General features: G+C 39.7%; 1 protein-coding gene across 1 annotated transcript; it reads right to left on the reverse strand.

Moving 5' to 3' along the window:
• Positions 1–1,426: 1,426 nt before the first annotated feature.
• Positions 1,427–2,380, reverse strand: LOC145689768 (baculoviral IAP repeat-containing protein 7-B-like). The gene has a single exon (XM_081763973.1). The coding sequence runs from the start codon at positions 2,378–2,380 to the stop codon at positions 1,427–1,429; it is 954 nt and encodes a 317-aa protein (XP_081620099.1).
• Between the last annotated feature and the right edge of the window lie 21,376 nt (positions 2,381–23,756).

Below are 23,756 nucleotides of genomic sequence, written 5' to 3' on the forward strand. Positions count from 1 at the left end.
ATCTGTTTCCTTTCAACGTGATCTACAATTTCGTAACTGCCAATCACCTCCGGTAATTGAGACCATTTTTACAACGATATTAATGTTGACTGGAATATGTCGGGGCTCGAACTCAGGACCTCTAGTGGAGGTAGTGAGGATATGTGATCCACTAAATGTCTATTGAAAGTATTTGATTCTAGCCTACTTTTACATAACCAATTCAAGTACAAACTTGCGCTCGTGAGGAGCGATAATTTAGATATAGGACAAAAGAAGGGATCCCTTAGGGGCTCGAACCAGGAATCGCTAAGAGTCAATTGTTTATCTGAGACTATGGCTTATCCCAATCGTGATGATTTATGAGGCAACCTTATTATTGTTATTCATTTCGTCGTGACGTCATTTTCCTATTTTATTCGTTATTTATCTATTTGCTTGTTAAAAATGCTGGTGTATTCTTTGCTGTTGACTTTTCGCGCAACCATCATCCTGAATCGGATGCACTTCCGTCACCTGATAAGAGTTGATTTCCTTTGTAGTTTTTTCAAACAATTTGTAAAGCACAATGATATTTGATTAACTTTTAAGTTTCAGAGAGTACACGTTCGTTTGTTTATTTTGACATGTTATTTCCCTTACAAGTATATTTATGTCCTAAAGTTTGTGTATCACTCTCATGGAATGTTTGACTTGGATTTAACATGTGTCAACTGTGGTGTTTTCCATTGATCAAACAGGGCCGCTTATGGAGGGGGCCACCAATTTTGAAAGTCTAGGTGTTTATTCTGAGTAGAGTTTCGTTATGTTATACGAAAATTCGAAAGTCCTTAGTTTATATTAACACACAAAGGAAAAATAAATCCAAAGTTAAAATCCTCAGTAAGCAGAAACCCAACTAACTTACGATGTGAATAAAAAATAAAAGAGTAACTAAAGTAATATCTAAAAGTTATTGTACCACTTAATTGTACCACTTAATTGGTTACTACTGGATTATATCTGATATCATTGTACAATATTTGTTTTATTTTATTTTCTTTTATTTTATTTTATTTTATTTTTTATAATTTTTGTTTTTTATATTTTAGTTATGCATATCTATATGTATATAATCCTTCCCGCCCAGACTCCTCAGAAAAAAAAAATAAAATAAAATAAACCTAGAACTTTAGCGCAATAAACCTTAAAGGCTGAAAAGTGTAATGAATAAAAAGAAACAATACTGAATAATAAAACTAAGACTACACAATATATATGAGGAGCCTGGTAGGTGAGGTGAACAAATGTCAGGCAACATATATAAGGTAATAAAAAGGAAGCAAATTCAGGTAGCAAATATATTGACAGCACTTAATGGCTGGGAAGAGTATATACAAAAGAAATTTGAGGAAAAATAATATGTAGCAATGAAGCACAAAGCAATCACAAGCGGGTCAACTACCCGTTAGGGGATGTAAATACGAATCACTGATGTAATTGGTGCCCGACAGGCAATGCATTGTGTAACCGCCAGTCCACAAGCAACACAGGTGGCGGCATGATTGCATGGTCGGAATACCAGTTGTACTTCTTCAAGTAGACAAATTTTACACAGGGAATTTTGAGGGGAGGGGGTGTGATTGTCTGTGGGGTGGTCGGAATTTTCAACAACCTCATTAGCGGCGACCGGGATCTCAGTATCTGGCAATACTACTGGTTGTGGGGTAGGTTGGGATTGATCTTGGGATGCCGGCTGTAACACGCGAGTGACGAAATCTTGGCCCTTATGAAGTAAGAGAAAAGCGCAGCGGGGCGCATAACGCGCGTGTTTCACCCAGGGGTCATCGGTGGGTTTCCACCGATGAAGGCCCTGACCACAAAAAAAACAGATAGTTTGGTCTCCTTTTTTCGCATAAAAGAAACCAGCTTGACTTAATGCCTGTGGAGTTTGAGCTAGCGCAGGGGGCCACAAGGAAAAGGACTCCAATCGTTGTTCTTTGAGAGTGTAGTGTGGATATTTGGGTCCAGTTATTGTGATTTCTGAAGTACCTGCGATGGCAGGGGATTGCCCCTGTGAGGATGAGAGACGCTCTGGGCGGGAATTGGGCATATACGTCCAATGATAGGGGCCACATTCGTCTCTACCTGTAGGAAAATTTTGTAAAAGCGGGCAAGAAGGTGAACACTGACGATGCAATTCAGTCGGATCATTCCCTGGTTCAAAAAGACCAATCTGCAAATTACAAAATATACAAGCTACTCTATCTGGTTTGCAGAGGAAATAGAATCCAGCGCGTGCTAACGAAGCGGGCGAAATAGAAGATACCGACCAGTCAGTAAAAGTTGATAATCGAACATTTTCATCACGTAGAGCGTCCATGGATGGGCCAGGCGCAGATGGTGTGGGTGTAGGCTCCATGGTGGCTAGAGGAGGAGGAGACAATAAAAAAAAATAAGATATAATAGTGTTCCTAAAAGAAAGAGATCTGGAGAGAGAGAGTGATATGTTGAGATAGGGGGATAGGCGCCCCCCCTTTTTTTTTGAACTTGTTGTAATTTTAGTCCTATCATAATATAATATAAGGTATGCTACTGTTCAGTGTTTAATTGCGTTATGTATTTTATAGGTTTGGTTTTATCCAGTAACACTTAAATATCGTGGCGGCGATTGTTGCTGATAGTAAGGTCGACGGCGAGCTCGTACTAGAGCACGTCTACGCAGTGTAATGCCAGTAAAAATAACAGACAACAGTCCGATGACCAAGGTAATTACCATAAATACTACATTAATGATAAACATTGTCGAATAATCTGTTAACCTAGGTTCTGAATATGGGAATCCTGAACGAAGGGTACATGGGTGACAAATGAAAGGTACGGTCTCACTTGGTATGTCTTGAAGCCATTGCACAGGAATTAGTTTTACAACACGTGCTTTTTCCACGTGATGAGTAATGCAAGGATAAATAGATTGTTGTACAACCCCTTGTAGTCGCACCGAGCATCTACAACCAAGATTTATCAAAAAACTGCCATAATCATCTGGGGACATCATATTGGGAATGTCTGTTTCTGGACATGAAATATGAATCGACAATCCATGTCGGGCAAGAATCGTGACAGTAGTGAAATTTAACCGATGAAATAGGTCAACCGACGGTAAATATTTGCATGTCAGAGGACAATTGTCGCGAATGGCCGAAGAGTTTGAGTGCAACAGCGATAGGAGACAGGGTATTATGGAGAATTCGTGCGGTTGAAATTCACGGGCTAAACAAATGGTCTCCTTTGAAAAATCACAATCTACGGTCATAAGTTTATTGGACGGCCATCGGGTTACTATATGTTGGATAGGTAGATCCACATGACAAACTTCCTTACTCCTTTGGAAAGGAATAATACGCAAATGTTGGAGTTGTAAGGTAGTTCCGCGTTGTCGTAAAGGAATTTTAATAGCCATGATGACTTGTGTAGGCGCAATGATACATTCACTAAGTTTATACGAGTAGAGAATCGAAATATCTGAGGGGGGTATGACTAACTCATACGCTGTTGATTTAAGCCGGTGGGCTAGATCATACGTCAAGTTAAGTAGTAAATCAGGAGGAAGTAAAGTAGGGGTGATAGAATTCGTTAAGCATGATGCAATCAATTGATCCCACGTTTGAATGTTATGAACAGTTCGTAAGGTTTTCCATGGAATCATTGACGCATGTTGAGCTAACCTTAAGTTACCAAGAAAGGTTTGGAGCTGTGAAGTAGTAATCCAAGCTTGCTTAACGTGGACTTTTGTGACAAAGACAAAGGCATAGCCTTGCTGACTATGATCTTGCATGAGTACTTCTAGATTATTTGGAGGTAGTTTGTTCCAAATGTTTTGTCCATCGGGCGGTACGAACGACTCGTATAGAAATTCAAGTACTAGTGGTAACGATGAATCATAAAGGATAACGTGCGGATCACTGTCTGTAATCACGCCAGAATGGGCAAGGGTCGAAAGTTCTAGAGCATGCGCCTCACCAGTAGCGAGCAATAGTAACGTGATCGTTGCTAGTCATAAATTAGTATTACGAGGAGAGGCTGGGGGACGTCGGTCTTGACTCGAGGAGGGTTCCTCTAGGGGTTGGGAGGTAGGTGGAGGGGGGTTTCGAAGAACAGAAAAAACTCGAAGACACAGTGTCTTATAACAACAAAATAGAATAACTCCCGAAATTGTTATTCCAATAACGGCATAAAGTAGTGGTTCTGTTATCTTATGAATAATGCCTTGAGCTTTCACAGGCTGGGGGTAAGTAAGCAGAAGAGGCCACAGAGTGCTCTTTAAACGAAGGGTCATATAAATCATGCATAAGGTAAGAACAGTGTTCCATACGAACAAAATCGTAAGATACGGTTTGCCACTGATATCTGATACTTTAATTGTTTGGGGAAGTGCGATGGGGGTTAGCCTATGAGATTGTAATGGCGGCTCATAGTAGGTTACCTTTACTGACCAGTTTTGGTTTAATGTCGCATTAAGGTCGGTGAATTCCAATTCACCTAAGAGATTTTTAGGTAATTTAAGAGTCTCTAAGGGTAACCAAGTTAAGGGTAGTAAACGCTTGACGGCAGGATCCATGATGGAGTCCTTGGGGCATGGGAAACGGGGAGGAATTTGTAATTGAGAATTAATTTCCAATGCACATTTACAGTGCAGACTAACTTTGAGAGACCCAGGAGTAAAAGGATCCTGTTTAAGACTTTCACTCTTGTCTGGGCATATCATGGTCATTTGACGGGGAGGGTTAGTAATAAGATAGGTGTCTTCACTCAAGGGAGTGATAATGGGTTGTACGTGTGGATAACAAGTAAATGCACAAAATTGATTGATTTCCGCGACCGAAGATGTTTGCCACAAATGATAGATACAATTCGGAGCTTGGAAAGATGTACGTGTTATTTCCGGTATTTTACAAAGTCCATCAGGTCTGTTCAAACACGTGATAATATCGTAGTCGGTTAAAATAGTTTCATATTCAGAATTAGTAGCCAATAGGGCCGGTTCATGTATTACCTTGCACGTTTGATTTTGGTAGTGAAATGGTAATGGAATCAAACGGAATAATTTTATGGGGTGGGCCCCACGAATGATTGGAATTTTGGCAATCAACGTCACGCTGTTTCCTACAAAGTGGCAGGTGGTTGTACGTAAATTATAGTAGCGAAATAATTCTGATTGTGGTATCGCCAATGAATATCCTTGTTTCTGAAGTCGAAGCGCTAAAACCTGTAAATCACGCGCTAATTGTTTGGGGTTAACGGCTGTTAAGGACATACTTCCCTCAATGCAAGCAGTGTGGATGTCCTTATGTTGGCGCTCGTATTGGAGCGTAGCAAGGAGCTTGCTTAGGGTGAGAACTTGCACTGACAATGCGGTATCATGATTACGAGCTACTTGCTCGATTACCCTATTTACTGCCTTCTGAAGCGATTTCACTTTATCCTGTATTGAATGTACAGCATTGTTCACTTGGGTAGAGAAATTTCTTGTAGAGTCTCGAGTCAATAGTATGTTATGATGATCTGAATGTATTTGATCTACTATTTGATTCAACAATTCACCCATCTTTCTTTGGTTGGTAACGTAATTTTGGAAGGTACTTTTCGACACAGTGTTACAACACCAAGAGAGAAAGCTACCAATGAAATCTAAACCACGTTTTGTTTTATCTGTTCGAAATGCTGTGAGGTCAAGAAATTCTTGCTGCAATTGTAAGTCAGTGATCTTTTGGATTTCTACAATTGATTGCAACAATGTACATGAATGTTCAGACGCCTCTCTAGTCTGATCGCAATAACCGGAAGTGAACGCTTGCTGAAGAGTTTTGAATTCATCATGCAACTGAGGTAGATTGTATATGGGTATGGTATAAGCCAATATAGCTAACTTATGATAGGGTACCTGAGAAGTTAGTAGTTCCCAAAACACTCCTGCATTCGCAAGTACAGGAAGAACGCTTTCCTGGTTGGATAATGGAAGACAAGAACTTCCAATTCCCAATATAACAAAAAGATAATGACGAATTAACATTTTTCTGAAAGAAACAATAAATAGAAACAATTATATAGGATAACAGATCGCCGAGAAACCCGGCTTACGACGGTATGATAATAATGCCTTATTTATTTATTTGCATTGGACCATCAACTATTGTGTCAAATCAACAGGGATATGTTTAATATTAATAAGGTAGAGTAATCACGTATAGTCTGACCGTGGGTTTTATATATTTAGGGGTTCTTTGCCTTAAGGTACCGGTTAAAAAGAAATGTATTCCTCTTCCAAAACCTCATTCCATGTGACGGGTCGGGAGGCAACTCGCAGTTGGAGGGTTGCATCACTTGTTCCCATTACCAGGAATATGCGAAATGCGAACCCGTACGTAGCGTACACACTTCTCATCCAACGCGTGGTTTTTAAACCAAAAAGTTTCAACCATCCCTTGAAAAGGGTAAGGTTTCCTATCTGACAATATCGAAATGCAAGATAGCGTCGCAGATAGTATCGAAAAAAGGGTGGAAGTATCTTGGAAGCTTGTCGGGAGGGAATAAATGCAAATAGCTTATCCCAGAGTTTTTTTTCCCACAATGTTATGTACGTCCACACTCGTAGGGGAATGACACTACCTCTATTAGTGGTGATATGGCAGCGTCGATCTCCAGAATTGGAATCCGTAGGAATATCCGTTTCCGGAGAGAGACAACAAGAACAGTGTTCCTGTATCCACCGAGCGATACTGGACATACCTAAGATAGGCTATTGTTTGATCCGTTAAATTATTAACCGTATCCGCAAGGGCTTTGGGGGACAATTGTCGGTATATTAGGCTAAGGCAGATAACTTCTAGGGCTTCCAGGAAATCTACAGATAAATGGACATATACCAAGTCCGGGGGCAGTTGTCGATTTATGCAAGATAGAATTTGAGCCACAAAGGATTTTGCAAAATATTTCCGCTGAGAGATGCGAGTGAAGAGCGGCATGGGGCGTACAGCTAAGTGATAAAAGTTTTAACTTACAACCTTGTCCTGAGACTGACCTTCTACTGTCTGACCTCTCTACGAAAGATAAAACGATAATTATATGGTCATCGTAAATGAATTGTGACTTATAGGGGATAGTTGTCTGTTTCTATTAGACTTAGCTACTAATAGTCTTATTACTATTATGTCATGCCTTAATTTGTTTAGTTACCTATTTATTTATTTATTTATTTTTTTTTTAAATGAGTAATCCTCTTTCTTATCTCTTTCCAGATCGGGGATCTAGGAGCCGTTATCATCCACAATTTATCGAAGAGGAAGGCGGTACATATGAAGTGTAAGGTGGAAGGATCTTATGGTTCATCACAAGTATTAATCTTTGTTATGGCTTTACCGCTCTCCTTCTCCTTCGGAAATTAGGTCCTCTAACATACAAAATGGATCCGCCCAGGAGGGTGATTCTATTTTTTTCGAGTACCAGCTGTGTAATTTTAGTACTTGTTGGATTCCACATTCAAAATGATTTTGTAAGTGCTCCGAAAGGGGCCAGGGTACTATGGGGTCAGGCAACTGGTCTAAGGAGACATTAATCAAAGGTTTAAGGTCCAGGATAAACCATTCCTGGCATGCTTCTCTTAAGGCGGCTGCCGTCGGCTCGCCATAAACGAACACCGTGGATCCCATTGGGATCTTGTTTTTAATTTCGCCTAACGCTTCATGTAAATAACATTCTCCTTGGTCATACTCTAGCGACTGGACTTGTTCATAAAGCCATGCGGTAATTTGTTGATCTGGGGTAAGTTGATCATGGGTGATATAGGGTTTTAATATATAATTTATGGGATCCAACTCTAGTAGCTGTTGGCTAGTCCGTGGGGGCACGATCAAAACTGATAGTTCCTTGTATATTTGAAGTCCGGGCGCTAGTTGAAGGCCTTCCAGCGCGAAGAAATAAGCGGGAGCAATGTGAAAATTGTTCGTTTGGCTTACACTTTCATTTATTTCCGCGTCCTCGCTATCCAGTTGTAGGAATTCCTTTTCTTCCCAGAAATGTGCCATGTCAAAATGTAAATTCTATAATTAAAGGGAAAACACAACATTGGACCTTGGTGCTGCCATGGTCGGGTTGCACTTAATCTACCTTATTCTATTTTTAACCTTAATTTATTTATTACCCAAATTTGTCCTTACCTCTATATACTAGCGATTAACTAGTATTGGTCAAACCTGACAAAATGTTCACCAGAAAAAGAAAAATCGGTTATTGTTTCTGCTTGTTTGGTGGAACCGAAGGATTATTTTCTTTAGTCTGATTCCTTATAGTCACTGGCGATTTTTGTGGACCCTGTGAAGTCCGGCCGAAGGTGTTTGGCCTCCCTCCATTTACTTTAGGGTTCCATTTATTCTGTATATCACGGGTGTTTGTTTGCTCTTGTGGGCGGACTGCAGGGGCTTTGTCAGTAAGGGGTGTCCCTGAAATATGAGTTTTAGCCCAACATTGAGCACGCAAGTGCTTCGGTTGTCCACATCTATAGCACTTCAAGGGGCCTCGAGTTGGAGCCTTTTCGACCGATACAGATTGCAATTTTGAGAATTTGGGTTTTGGGGGTTGAATCTTCCTGGCTATCTGGGTCTTTACTTCTTTTTGTTGTGGCTTAGTGGTGGATGGCAAAGAGATTTGTTCTCGACGCAACTGCGAGCGTACTCGAGCTTTTTCATACCGTTCAAGAGCCAGTTTTACCTCTTCCGGGGTGTCACACCCTTTTTCAATGACATAACTAAGGGCATCAGCCGGTAAACCTCGCAATAAATGCTGGAATTTATCCTCGTCACTCATATGCGGAGAAACACGTTGGCATAGCTTCATCATGGCATAGTAATATTGCGAGTATGTTTCGGTCGGTTTCTTCATTCTATTATGAAGGCTAGCATAACTGTCGGACAATTGATCAGTGTTTTCAAAAGCAGCGCGCAACTTCTGTTCTGCGTCTTCAAATTTAGTTAGGGCTTGTAGTTCATCACAATTTATTTTATAAAAATCGCGTGCAGGACCGTACAAGTAAGCAACAAGGTACTTTATGCAATCAGTATCATTCCATTTATATAACTTCGCGGCCAATTTGAAGGTTTGAAGGAAGTCCTCCAAGGACTCTCCCGGGGTTCCGCCATAGTTATCAATTTTGATGCTAGGAACCTTAGGTGATACAGCCGTAGTATTTGCCGTAGCCATCCTGAAATTATTTCCCCTATATATATATTTTCTAAAGCGTCAAGCAGATAAGCAGTATTTATGAGGGTTTCAGTATAACTTACTTGACCTTATACACTTTACCAGATCGTTTTGGTGTTCAACCAGAAGGTTTGTCTGTTGAAAGAGTAACAACATTTGTAAATTATCATCTTCTAATTACCTTGTTCTTGGGTTTATTGTTGAACCCTTTAGTACTACTGATTAGTACTATCATTACTACCAATAGTATTTATAATTTTACGAGATCCCAATACCACTGGTTAGCGAATTCTTTACACTGTGCTTAACCTATGTTTAACCACCGTACGGTTTTTACTTATATGATTTAGTTCTGGGTGTAACTTCTTCATGTTTCTGAAGTAAGGAGCTCCTTTTTTATACTAACTCGGTTAAACCTAGGTTCAAGCTCCGCGAGTACTCTCTTTTTCTTTTCTTTTTTTTTTTTTTTTTAAATATAGTGGCTTGAGCAGGTTGAAATTTGGAGAAAGGGGGGAGCAAGAGTTACAAAAGAAGGGGGATATTTCCTTCCTTTTCTTGTATATATTTTTTCAACAAAATTTAGGGCGCAGTATTCTCCCGCCCATCGCGAAGGCTCGGACTCATTCATACTTTGTAGCTGCCGAAGTTTTCCTTCCGGCCTCCAAGGATAGAAGGGAAAACACTATTTCCAACCCCAACATTATTGTTTTCTTCACAGCGTAGCGGCATTGAATATGGTGAGAATTTTGGCGCCAGTTCATCACACTCAAGGCGGCTACACATTAGTGTAATGGTTCCCCCTCTGTTATAACATTTTTTTTTTTAATCCTCCTCACTATCGCCAGATACCTCCTCCGAAGTCAACCTATCTCGCGGATAGTACTTCTTTAATCTTTCGATTGTTACAATCTGGGTGCGGCTGGGATCCGATACTAATTCAATTTTGCAGGCATTAGTAGGGGAAATACTTCTAAGGTAATACGGTCCTATAAATTTTGGTGTCAGCTTAGGAGAAATATCCTTCTTGGGCAGGTAATCTCTACACAATACTAAGTCACCAACTTTCAGCTTAATAGGTTGTCTAGTGCGATCAACTCGTAACTTAGTCTGTTGCTGTACTTGTGTCATGGCCTGCTGGGCTAACTTACGGATTATCTTCAATTGTTTCTGGTGTTCCTGTATTTTCGTAAATTGATACTGGGTGTCCAATTGAGTGGGAAATCTTGCCTTTTGACCAAAGACAATCTCGTATGGGGAGTATTTTCTAATGGGTGAGGGTGACACATTATAAGCATATGCACACAGGCGGACATATTCCGCCCACTTAGTAGGCTGCTTAGCCGTGTACTTAGTTAGGAAATTTGCAATGACAGAGTTGAATTGCTCACACAGCCCGTTCGTTGACGGTTTAAATGCTGCGGTTCGAACATGTTTAATGTCAAATAAGTCATTCAATTCGGCCATTATCGTTGATAAAAAATTACTTCCTCTATCCGTCAGTACCTCTTTAGGAGGGCCAAAACGCGTGATTAACTCGTCCAACATGGCCCTAGCCACTGTCGGGGCTTTAATATTTCGTAGCGGTACTAATATTGCGAAATGGCTGAGATATTCTATCATAACTAAGATATAGCTGTAGCCTGCGCTACTATGTAGCGGGCCAAAAATATCTAAGCTCCAGCGGGAAAACAATTCCTCTTTTACCGGTAAAGGGTGAAGGAAACCTTGTTTTTTTTTCTCTAGGGATGTTTACCCTCTGACATTCGTCACAAGAGCGTACGTATTCCTTAACTATTTTCCCCATGTTGGGAAAATAGTAACGTTCATTCACTTTAGAATAAGTGCGAGAAAATCCCGTATGGCCTCCGCACAGCGGAGACGAATGGGCCTCTTGTAATATGTCGGGAATAGCCTTTTCCGGTATCACTAGTTTCTTATCTTTGTTCATGACTCGATATAACACATCGTCAACTACGACATAGGGTTTTAGAGCATGATCAGTGGGGTTATCTTTCTTCTTCTGTATTAGTTCTCTAATTTTATCGTCCTCTTTTTGCATTGTTTTGATATCTATTTTGGGACATAATACTAGGTTGCACACTTCTGCACAATCTTCTTCTTGACCAAATTTGGAGGATAACTCATCCTTTAGCGGACATCTTGACAAAAAGTCGGCGGTCACGTTATTGCGGCCCCTGATGTGTTCGATTGTGAATTGATAGGGTTGTAAACGAATTGCCCAACGCATAAAACGAGAATTTAGCGTCTTATTGTTTCTTAGGTAACATATACCATGAGCATCAGTCCGCACAATAAAGGGACGGTCAGCCAATAGGAAGTGGAAATGCAAAATTGTCTTAGTAACACCTAGCGCTTCAAGCTCAACCGTAGAGTAGTTGAGCTCCGCTGGGGACAAAGATTTTGAAAAATAGGCTATTGGGTGTTCTTTGTTATCTTCTTTAATTTGTGCAACGTATCCGCCTATTCCGTCTCGACAGGCATCCGAATAGACTATGGCGTCCTGATTCGGGTCAAAGTGGGCAAGGACCGGAGCAGATATAAGACAAGATTTCAAAGTATCCCATGCTTGTTTCTCAGTTTCTCCAAACTCGAATTTGGCATTCTTTTTAGTCAATGAAATGAGTGGTTTGGCAATAGTAGAAAACCCTTGGACAAAAGCTCTGTAGAATGAACAAAGTCCAATAAAACTACGTATTTCTTTGACTGTAGTAGGGTATGGTACCTTTGCTATAGCTTCCGTTTTTGCGGGATCTACACAAATTCCTCGTCTACCGACGATGTGACCAAGCACAGAGGCTTCTTCGTAACCAAAGTAACATTTCTTAGGGTTGAGTTTTAGGTTGGCCTCCCGGAGTCGAGATAAAATAATTCTCGTTCTTTCTATTAAATCTGAGAAAGAAGGACTAGGACAAACCAAATCGTCTAAATAACAAATTACATACTTCCACATAATGTCACCAAAGATAACGTTCATCATATTTTGAAAAAGAGCCGGGGCCGTGCTTAGTCCGAATGGTAGTCTCAAAAATTCGAATTTTCCACGGCTGCAGATGAATGCAGTCTTCTCTATATCACACGGACGGATTAATAATTGGTTATAACCATTTTGCAAATCGAGCGTATTTATGTATTTGGTACCATTCAGAAATGCTAATATATCATCTATACGCGGCACTGGCGTATAATTGGGCCTTAATATTAAGTTCAGTTTTCTGAAGTCGACACATATACGCGGGGAGCCATCTTTTTTAGTTACTATCACAATTGGTGCAGAATATGGGCTTTGACTTTTTCGGATAATATTGCTATCTAACATTCTTTGAATCTCTGCCGCGACTATCTCTCTCTGTTTTGGTGTTTCTCTATAGGGTGGATGAGAAACAGGTATATCTGTAATGACCTCTAGGGGACACATAAATTTATCGGTAGCCGCAGTCAGAAGAGACTTGTCCCAGGCTACAACGTCCCTAAATTCCATCAATAAGTCCAGTAATTGGTTTCTTTCTTCGGGGTTTAAGTTTGGGCCAATATTTAGTGCTTGAGCTAATTCTTCCTTTGTTTGGGGGACTTTCTGGGGTTGTTCAGGGACTTCCACGTCATCTGTTTCATCTTTGTTAGTAAGGTGTATGATCTGATTAACGGCCTGTACGTTATCCTCCGTTTCGTCAGTTAAGGACTCGGCCTGGGGTACAAGTTTCCCTAGATAAAGGTTTTTAGACAAAGATCTGGTTCGATCTGAACTATTGAAAATAGTCAGAGTAATATTTCCATTGTCAGTAAAAACTGGACCTCTCGGGATCAAACAGGAGTGCCAATATCGAATTCCTTTGGACGGTAAGAATTCCCAAATATGCACGTTCCCGGTCGGTGCGGTAATTTCTATGTCATATGAAGCCTTGGACGGCACGCGGACATTTGTCGGAAGGTGTACTTTGTAGGTAGTGTACGGATAGATATCAAAAAGTTCGTCGCCTAACCCCAAGGGGTTTGGCACAACCTTTTTCGGACTATGATCCTGGGCAGAACTCTCTAGGTCAGGGAGAGTTGCTGGATTATTTTCACTTCCTTGCGTTATCAATTGTTTTTCTAATGACTCTAACTGACCACTGTCTGATTTTTCCTCTACAGGCTCACGAGGCGCCTGGGAGGCCAGGGGTGGCTTTACAGAGTGTTGGTTCTTTGTGTTATATCTTGTCGCATAAGACGCATTCTCTTCCTTTCTCGGTATAATCTCTGTATCCGAACTATCTGTGGAACTAACTGCAGAAGTTCCACTAGGGCCTGGCTGAGGGTCAAAGTTGGATAGGTTCTTTTCCTCTGTCTCTAAGTCAGGCGAATTGGTAAGTTCCAGCTCAGGAGCACTGGAAGACACCTTGCTTTTCTTAGTTCGTTTACGTTTTGCATTCCTACGTCTATTGACTTTCCCATTCGTTTTATTCGCAGGCTCCGAGGGAAATTTTGTAGTTTCCCTGGAACACACGAATACGCGGGACGCAATTTCTTCAGTATGAAGTTTTTGTCTCTTATCGGGTACGCTAACAACAGGATTTATGTGATTTCCGGTGACCAATTCTGGAGACGGATCCTTTCTCTTATATGAGAGGTTCCGTTTCCTATAAATTGGTTTGTTTCCATGAGGGGGGACAGAGTAAGCCGTTTGTCCAGCATTACCGTTCTGTCTTGATTGGGAATCATTAAACGATCTTTTTCCTACTGATGGTGGGTATCGTTTAACATGTTTTAAATCTAAGGTATGAATCACACCATGACGATTTCCATATGTACTTTTTGGGACTGTGAACCATAGGTCTTCAACATGATTCCCGTCTTTATCTGCTAATTCCATGTATTTGGAATGAATGGTGGTGACATACTTGTGCAGAAAATCTATCCCCAAAATAACGTCATAGGCGCAAAACTGTGGGTCAACTATAGCTACGTCTAGGAATCTTCGTTTGGTTGTTTTCAAGTGATCCTTGAAACAACACGCTATTCTCACCACAGGAATGTAATCTGTGGGGTGGGCACCGACGCCGCGAAGCTTCACATAACCCTTCAGTCTTTCCGTTAGTGGACATTTTGGAGGTAAGAGGGTTTTTGAAGCTATCGAAATTTCAGAGCCAGAATCGATAAGAGCTTGCGCCCAGCGGTCTCCTATTTTTATCTTAACTGTACAAAGCTGTGCCTGCCCATGGCCAAGGCCATAGGTATTTTGGTGATTGTTCCTATACAATTTGTAACCCGGTTCTGCTACTACTTCGTCTGTGTAACAAGAACTAATCTGTACAAATCCTAGTTGGTGTTGTTCTTTAATGCTAGACCAGTCCAAGCGGTCATTTTCCCATATTATGTCATAACCATTCCTTTGACTAACTAATCTTTGCGCTGTGTGAAATTTTCTAAGATATAGTAAGCACTGTTCGAGATCATCGCAATCATCCACTTCAAGCATCAGCTTATTTAGGATGTCTGGCAACAAACTCATTCTAAGTTTACTCATCAATTCACTTTCATTAACCCAACCTCGCAAAAATTTCAAATCCTTTATTAACTTATAAATGAATGCTAAAGTGCTTTCATTGGGTTGTTGTTTTCTTGTATCAACGTCATATTCTAATCTTGCAGTATACTCAATACTAGGAAAAGCCTTTTTAAGTTTTTCCTTCATCTCGCTATAGTTTAAAGGTAAAATGTTTGCTAGGTCTACTAAATAGAAGGAGAAAGCTTCCCCTTTCAGACAATAAGGAAGGTAATTTCCTATCTCTAGGGTTGACCATTCATATATGCTAGCCACTAATTCATATTCTTGCAGGAAAAGCTCCACACACTCATGTCTATTACCAGAGAAGGAGGGAATTTCAACATTTGGATAAATCTTAAAGGCTTGTGGTTTAGCATCAATAGTAGAATTTTGATTGTCACCCTCGGGAGGAGGGTTGCTAACTTTGCCTGTTACTACTGTATCCGTAAATTTAGGTTTCTCAAAACTATATGGTATAGATGGCTCGGTAACCGGACTAGTTTTAATTTCTTGCTCAGATTTTAAATTTATGTGAGGCTTATCCTCAGGATCTACTTTTAAAAAGGGCGGAAAACTTGATTTTTGCTTATCAGAGGTCTTATTTTCACTGAATGAATGTGCAACGGGCTCATCTTTCAGATCTAAGGACCTGTCTAAAGAAACCGAGGTGTTGAAATTTTCAGAGACGGACCTATAGTCGGTATTAGTTACGCTTCTATTTTCTAACTCGGAGGTTTGTTCTGAACTAAATTCTGAGGTATAAGATCTATCTTGTTCGCTAAATGCTGATTTTTCTGTCTTTTCCCCTCCGCTAAACTCTAATTTCTCCATGGGGGCCATGGGTGTAAATACGCTACTAGGTGGCGAAATGAACACTATCTGTAAGGGGTTTAACTTTTCCTCTTGTTGGTACTTTTTCATTTCTTTAGTCGCCGGTGATTCACTAGGTTCATTATAGGAGCTAAATTTAGAACTAGTACTAGCTGAAGGTTGTAAACCACTATTCTTAACAGTATCAGTTTGTTTGTTAGATTCACTTTGGGTTGGAGAGGTTGAGGGATCGTTTCTATTTTCTACTTCATCTAAACAAATTACCGACGCACCAAACTCCGCGTAATCAAAGATTTTACCAATATTTTCATTTATTTTACTTTCAGACCAGGAATCGTTATTTTCTTTTTCTTCCTCTTCAATTTGCTTCCGGTGGTCAGAGCAAACTGAGGGGAAAACATCATCACTTTCCTTCTCTTCGCCTAACCTTCTCTCAACTGGAGCAGGGGCGACGAGGTCATTTCTCTGGTCAGTGTACTCTGTGGGAGGGTCTTGGTTCGCTGCTCGGGGAGTAGAGACCGTGGGAGGATCCCAATGGTCATATCGGAGTTCTTCCTCGGAGTTCCACGAAGGTTTTGTCTCATCCTCCATGGATGACGCAGGAGGAGACTCCGGGTTGTCGTCTTGTAATTTCGCTATTTCTTCGTTTTGTAATTTCTCTAGTTCATAACCTAACCAATCGTCTTTCAACGATTCGCCCCCATCTGAATCTGCACTACTAATATCTCCGTTTGACCACCTAACTTTACTAACTACACTGAGTACGTTGTCTATACTGTCCAAATACTGCAGTTTCTCTTGGAGGGTGAGGCTGTCTTCAAACATGACAGGGTTGGTTTGAGTAGCAGTTGTCCGAAGAACCTTAAGTTCACGGTCTGTATCAATCCGGATCATTTTAGGAAACTTATATTCGGTCTGAACACTAACATCTTTCTTTTGAAAAACGTCGGTCTGTATTTCCATATCAAAATTTCCAACTACATTTTCCTCAGGTAATAAATCTTCAAAGGGGGCTGAGGGGTCCGCTTGAAATAAAATACCTAATTTCTCTTCTTCGTCACCTTGGCGACGAACAACTGTGACCTGTACTTTCTTGTTTCGTAGTTGTTTAGTTAAAGGTCGAATTAAGTTTCCTACTGCTGGGGACAGTTCTGTTTGTAACGAATGCTTAATCTGGTCTAATAACGCTTCATCGTTAGATTGTGACAAAGAGCGCGATTCATTTTCATTATTCTCGTCAGGGTTCTCAATTTTCGTTTCCCTTGGTTCGGTTCCTATATTTGCATAAATTGGCTCTTTATTCGTGATTGCCTTGGGTTCGAGACCAATATTTTCGTAGATTGGCTCTTTACTCATTGATGTTCGTGATTGAGTATCTAAGTTAGCATACATGGTTCTAGGACCGATCTCGGCATAAACCGTTTCATCACTACTACCAGCATAAAAGGATTGAAAGGTGGGTCTTTGAATTTCTAATGGCGTTCTAGGATCTGACAGTTCGTATTTTATAGGAAAATATAGCGCTACTGGGCTATCTGGTCCCTTCGATACACCAATATCTTTATTTTCTACACTTAACACTAAATTACTTAATCTATTGTCCTTATCATCTAACTTATTATTATCTAGGGGACTTTGGTTCGAGGGGACATCAGGTATTACACCTGCTGTTGTTTCTATCTCAATTGTTGCCTGAGGCCATTCCTGACCTGCAGTTATTAGTTCGGCTATCTCTAGTTCATCTTTTAAATTTACATCATTCACTAGAGTTTTCGGATCTACCCCCGGTGGGGTCTCGTCCGTATCTGAATTTACATATATCGTCCTAGGAGCTGGCATTGGTTTTTCACTTGAACCAGCACTTTGTATTTCTATATCATTTCTAGTCGGGATAGGGCTAGACGCGGCCAGCGGCGTTAGATCGCAGCCACTCGCTGGTGCGTCTGGGGTTTGCGGACTAGCGGTCGTTGGTTCACGATATCTTGGCTGACTCCACGTATCCAAGTATCTCGGTAATGGATTCTTTTTCCAACGGCCAAATTCAGGAGGAGAATGCCCGTGTACTTTTATTTTATTGCACTCAATACAATAGTAATTATTCCACCGATCTAAAATATAACGGTGTTTGCCCGTGGGTGTCTTAGGACAATGCGATTGCCCTAAATCTAATAGCTTGTCTTTTAGTTTCTGCGCGAAACTCATTTTTGATAAGAACTCTGTTTTTCTTTCAAGTCAGTGACCCCTTAAACCAGGGCATTGGGGAATCAACCTATTTCCTCTGATATGGTAAAAATTTAATCACTGATAGCTACTTCCCTCGGAAATGCTACGTCAAAATTTCTTACGTATTTTGCGACTTATTATTATTTCAATATCTTTATTTAACTTCCTTTGAACTTGATATACTCAACTTCCCTTTCTTTATAAATTTTGCTTTACTTTTTTAGAACGGGAAACGGAAAGTGACTAGACAGCTGTTTTTAACAGATAATACCTATTTGTTCACTTATGAGAAGTTTTACTTTTTACTTCTATTCTTTAACTTTTTTTTTTAAACTTCATTTTTTTTTTAACTACAAAACCTTTTGCTTTTAAATTCACAAGGGGGACTTCGATCATCCAACCATTGGTTCATGTACTTGCATTTTAATTTTAGGTATTGCATTTGCATAAAGGTGAGTTTTAGGCAGTTATTCCCAGGCAGCCGTCGGGCTTGCACCCCTAGTACAGAGGGGCCCTGCTGGACCTGGAGAATAAGATACCTGTGACCCCCAAGCTTTGCATGGGAAAGGATTTTAGACACTTATCGCCAGACAGACTAGTCGAACTTTCATCCCGTAATACGGGCGGTTCTGCTGTCTTAGAGATAAACTGCCTGTGATCCTCCCCAAATAAGTGGTAAAGGTATTAGCCACTTATCGCCGGACAAACTAGTCGAACTTTCATCCCGTAAAACGGGAGGCTCTGTTGACCAGGGATAAACTGACTGTGACCTCACCAAAGCGAGCAGAAGCATAAGCAGACTTAAAGGTTTGCAAGTACATGAGACAAGAGCTGAATTCTGTATTAACACTCGCGTCCCGATTTCCATTTCCCTTACTACACAAGAAACGTCGTGAGGTGAACTGAGTCTTGCTCTGCGGAACCTAGCAACTATTCTGCTGACTTATAACAACTTAAAGCGAGAGAAGTTGAGAATAAAAAATTTTCGTCGCCACTTCACTACATGTGAATTGCACTGTTTAGAGCGGCAAAAAATTATATTTGTATATCAGAGTCAAAGGCTGAACGCCGCCCAGGCTAAGTACGCCACTGAACTTTACTGACTCTACATGTTACTGATACACCACTTGACTAGTCAAAAGAAAACTTTCGCGTACACTTTTCACTTTTATCTATTGAAAGCTCTTCGGTAAAAAAAAAAATCACTCCCGATTCGCTAAACTCGCGTTTTAAGGCAACTGAGATAGTTGGTTCCCCTATAAAGTGAATGAGCACTAGAGACTTGTTTAGTGATTCAAGAACACACAGTTGGTTACCCGGCGAACACCGAACACCATAAAATGTTATGTATGATGTTTTTGTTGTTCTGAGATTGGCGTAGCAATTATGTACACTTTCTTTTGTGAAATCGTAATTGAGATCACTTCTTCACTCTCCACCCAGTATTACAAAGTTGGTTCGGAGTCCAACTCCCTTTTAGCCTCGGTTTCGAAAACGTCATCGGCTTACTGGTTCGAAGATGATGAGAAAATGCACTAAAGTGGTAGAGCTTGGTACTAGAAATCGAAACCCAGGTAACACTTGACGACTGTGAGTTGAATCTAACTAGGTGGGATAGCTTGACTGAATCAAAGAGACCATTTCACTTTACTTTTTATTAAAAAAAATAAAATAAGAATACAGATCAATTTAACAAACTTGGTTACTTGGAGTTACAACTTGGAAGTTTTTCTGCATTATTCAAGTGGGAGCACAACCCCATAATACTCAATGGGTGCTAGAAGGTTTTTATGCTAAACCGCGAGTTATTGAAAATAGTAAGTGTGAACTTTGTACATCGCAACTTGCATTGGCCCGAAAGGAAGAAATGTTAAGTCTCGAAGAGGGAATGTGGTCTCAGATTGATGGGACTTGAAAATAAAACTCATATTGATCACTAAACAATCTCAAAGTGCTCTTCCCGTGTGGAGGGGGAACTTAGAAAAAATTAGCACATACCTGATTCTTATGAAGAGCGTCCCTAACCAGAGCGAAGTTCACTGTTAGCCGTCCGTCCGTAGAATCAACAGGTGCGGCAGACAAGCCTTGTTTATATAGGCGCTTCGTCCCACGCATTTCTGCCTTTTCTGACGTAGCTCGAAGGCAACGTCACGAGCCTCATCGAGCATGGGAGAGACTTCTTCACGCGCATGCTCAATAGTGGTTAAGACTTCTAGGTTTTTCTATGATTTTTCTCTATCACGCCGGGATTGAAATTCCTATTTTACATTTATTTTTATAGTTTTATTTTATACCTAACTCTAACTACACAATAGATTGCATGTATTTATCACTTGCGTGGTATTCCCTAAATATTACATCTAGGACCCGGCTCTGTGACCTGAGTAAAATCAAAGCCAGGGTCGTACCACTATTACATGCGTGTGGTTTGGTGTCAATGAGGCATCAGGTTGATAATTCAATCTGGACCTCACCTGACTCCGTTCTCCCTATCTCTCTTTTTCTTTACTGCACACACAATTTGAAAAGCGCGGGCGTCTCGCCCTATAATTTGAAGTCCGGCTTAGGACTACGAGGCACAACTGTGTAACAATATACAGGGCCGGATTTCCCAATAGGCCCGGGCCTATGGGCGCAAGCTCTCAGGGGGCGCACGGCCGAGAGAAAAAAATAAAAAATATCTATAAATAAACATAAATAGCCATAACTTAACATATTTTTTTGAATTGATTTTAAGAATCAGGCTAATAAAGCATTCTGATTTTGAAGTTCATTAGAACAAATAATTGTTGGTAAAGTTCACCAATCTTTTGTTAATACATTAACGGTATTTTGTTAAGCCCAGAACCAAGTAAATTCCTCAAAAAACTTGCAATGATAAAATTGCATCCTGGAGTGGTGTTTAAGCAATTAACATATAGGCCTGATATAATTTGTTAATAAAGATTTTTAGGAAAATAACTTTAACTAGACTAGAGGGCGGAAAAAAGTATTGGGCCTAGGGGCGCCAAAATGCTAAATCCGGCCCTGTATATATATATATATATATATATATATATATATTCATGAACAAATATTTTTTTCCTGAAAGGAAGTCTATTCAGACATAGTAAAATCAGAATGTATTTATTTATTTATCTTTTAATGAGAACCGGAAAATGACTAGTTGTTGGTACTTACCAAATAGTCATTTTGCACTTTATATTTGCCTAATTATTTCCACTTTATAGTCATTTTGCCTAATTATTTGCACTTTATATTTAACTTATGTTAGTCCTACCAATGTACAAATTTGTGTGCGGAATGAAATGGATATTTCTCCCACTCTAAAATTTTTGCGAAAGATCATGAAGAAATAAACCAATTTTCAGATTTTACCAAATGCTTTGGTAAGGAGTAACTGTGTTATACAGGGTGTTTTAGAACAAGACCGGCAACGTTTGAGAGGTGATTCCTAACACCAAAATAAGACAAAAAGTATTGACCAGCCTATGGTCAAAAGTGCATAGTTTGGGAGTTACAGGCTGCTGAAAACGTGATAAAATTAACTTAAAAGGTCCATTGCTAAACTGCTATGAGACTGATCGGAGTTGGGTAGAATTCCCCGGTACTTGCGCAACAGTTTTTACAGAGGTAGTTGGAAAGTACTTCAAACCTTTTGAGTACTGTTCAGCTGCTTCTCCAAAAATTCTTGTGCAAATTCCGGGATATTCTGAAAATGGATATTTGTATAAAACACGTGCTACTTTCTAAGTGATGTTTTGGCCCGACTCCAATTGGTCACAAAGCAGTGGAGGGATTGATATTGACCTTTAAATTTATTTTTATTTCAAGTTTTCGGCAGCTTGTAACTCCAAAACTGTGCACTTTTGACCGTCGGTTGGTATATAACTTTTATTTTGGTCATCTCTGAAACGTTGTCAGTATTGTTTTAAAACATCCTGTAAAATAGGGCCGGGGTGAATCCAGGACGGACTTTAACGGGAGGGGCGAGAGGGGAACAGTCGGGTTTGTGGCGGTAAAATATTCCACTGGTGATCTGTAGTTCGTACAAATTGCTACTTAGGTACACTGTTGTGTGGTAGGAAAGGGGGAGGAGAACAACCCTTTCCCTGAATTCATTTTTAAATAATACTTTATACATCTAAAAAATATTTACCTTCAGACTTACTCGGACAGCATTTAAGTGTGTTGTGCGCAACTTTCTGGGCAATAACAAAGCTGACAGTTACACAGAAATCGTACAGGACATGATACAGAAATACAAAGATTTGGGTTGTAGGATGTCTTTAAAAATCCACTTTTTGCACTCCCACCTCAGCTTCTTTCCTGCTAACCTAGGTGCTCTCAGCGACGAACAGGGGGAAAGATTCCACCAAGATATAATGGCAATGGAGAAAAGGTACCAGGGACGATGGGATCCTTCAATGATGGGGGAGTATTGTTGGGGTTTTGTTAGAGAATGCAACATTTCTTAGAAAAGAAGGAAGTAGTGTACGTTTTTGTAACCCAATGGAAGTTTCATATATTGTGATAGTTTTGATTGTCTTTTCATGACCTTTTGGTACATTTATATTATTGTTTATTGTAAATTGTCACACTTGTAAATTATATTGTATTATATTTTATATATGTGTTTGTGGTAATAAAGCAAAACGTTTTACCTCAACTTAAGAGATCTGAAAGCATTACTATAAGGTGCAATAAACAGTACACACAGTATACATACAAACATATTTATTTCTCTAGAAAGAATAAAGCGATTATTACGAAACTTGGAGGGTTTGTTAAATATGAATCAAAGTATACTAAGGTATAATTTCTATGTTAGTATATGCAAGGGGACAAGATCTTGGGGTGTAAAATAAACGAAAAGGGAAATTTTTGAGGGATTTTCCTGAAAATCCCTCTGTTACGGGAAAACCGTACGTGATGGAGAAAAACCGAGTACATATTCGAATTCAGCGCAAAAAGTTCCTTTAAGAACATGTATTTTCTTTTATGTAACAAAACCTTTCTTAACTAGTGTAATATATGTTATATAAAAACGAATTCAACTTTGAAATTATAATATAGTAATAAAATGCAATTTTCTTTGTGATTGTACATAAATTCCCACTTTGGGAACTTTCCGGAAATATTCCCAGGGAATTTCCCCGAAAAATATCTTCCCGAAAATTTACCCATCACTAGGCCATACTAGTGATGGGCAGTGGGAATATTCCCGGGTTTTTTCCCTGGCCTATAAATTCCTGGGAAGGAATTTATTTTCATTTCTTGATTTTATCTTCCAAATTATAAGAACCATATGACTAATTACTTTATTTTAATATATTATGGTTTACTTCTAGGCAGGGCCGGATTTCCCAATAGGCCCGGGCCTGTGGGCGCAAGCTCCCAGGGGCGCACGGCCGAGAAAAAAAAATAAAATATCTAGAAATAAAAATAAATTGCCATAACTTAACATATTTTTTGAATTGATTTTAAAATATCAGGCTAATAAAGCATTCTGATTTTGAAGTTGATTGGAACAAATAATTGTTGGTAAAGTTAAACTATTTGCATCGTGGAGTGGTGTTTAAGCAATTAACATATAGACCTGATATATTTTTAATAAAGGTTTTTAGGAAAGTAACTTTAACCAGACTAGGGGGCGGGAAAAATTATTGGGCCTAGGGGCGCCAAAATATTAAATCCGGCCCTGTTTCTAGGTTTTAAAGAATTTGCAGGTTAAAAAATTTAAAATTATTTGACGGTACTTTATATAACTAATAATAAGATTTTTAAGTTCCATTTCATTTGCACTAAGAAGTAAGGTAATTGTTTAGAATTGAGGGGGGCAAAACTAGCAAAAGGTAGGATGATTTACGGAAGAAATGAATTGATAGTGATGTTCAAGTAGTCAAGAAAGTATCGAACACATTTTTTTTTTTAGGGCAGTAGGGGA

Source organism: Thermobia domestica, chromosome 7, assembly GCF_964235325.1.
Source record: "Thermobia domestica chromosome 7, izTheDome1.hap1.1, whole genome shotgun sequence".
In the NCBI taxonomy this organism is placed as follows: domain Eukaryota; kingdom Metazoa; phylum Arthropoda; class Insecta; order Zygentoma; family Lepismatidae; genus Thermobia; species Thermobia domestica.

Excerpts from the sequence above, each read along its gene's own strand:
- LOC145689768 (XM_081763973.1), bottom strand. The coding sequence starts at position 2,380 with ATGGAGCCTACACCCACACCATCTGCGCCTGGCCCATCCATGGACGCT.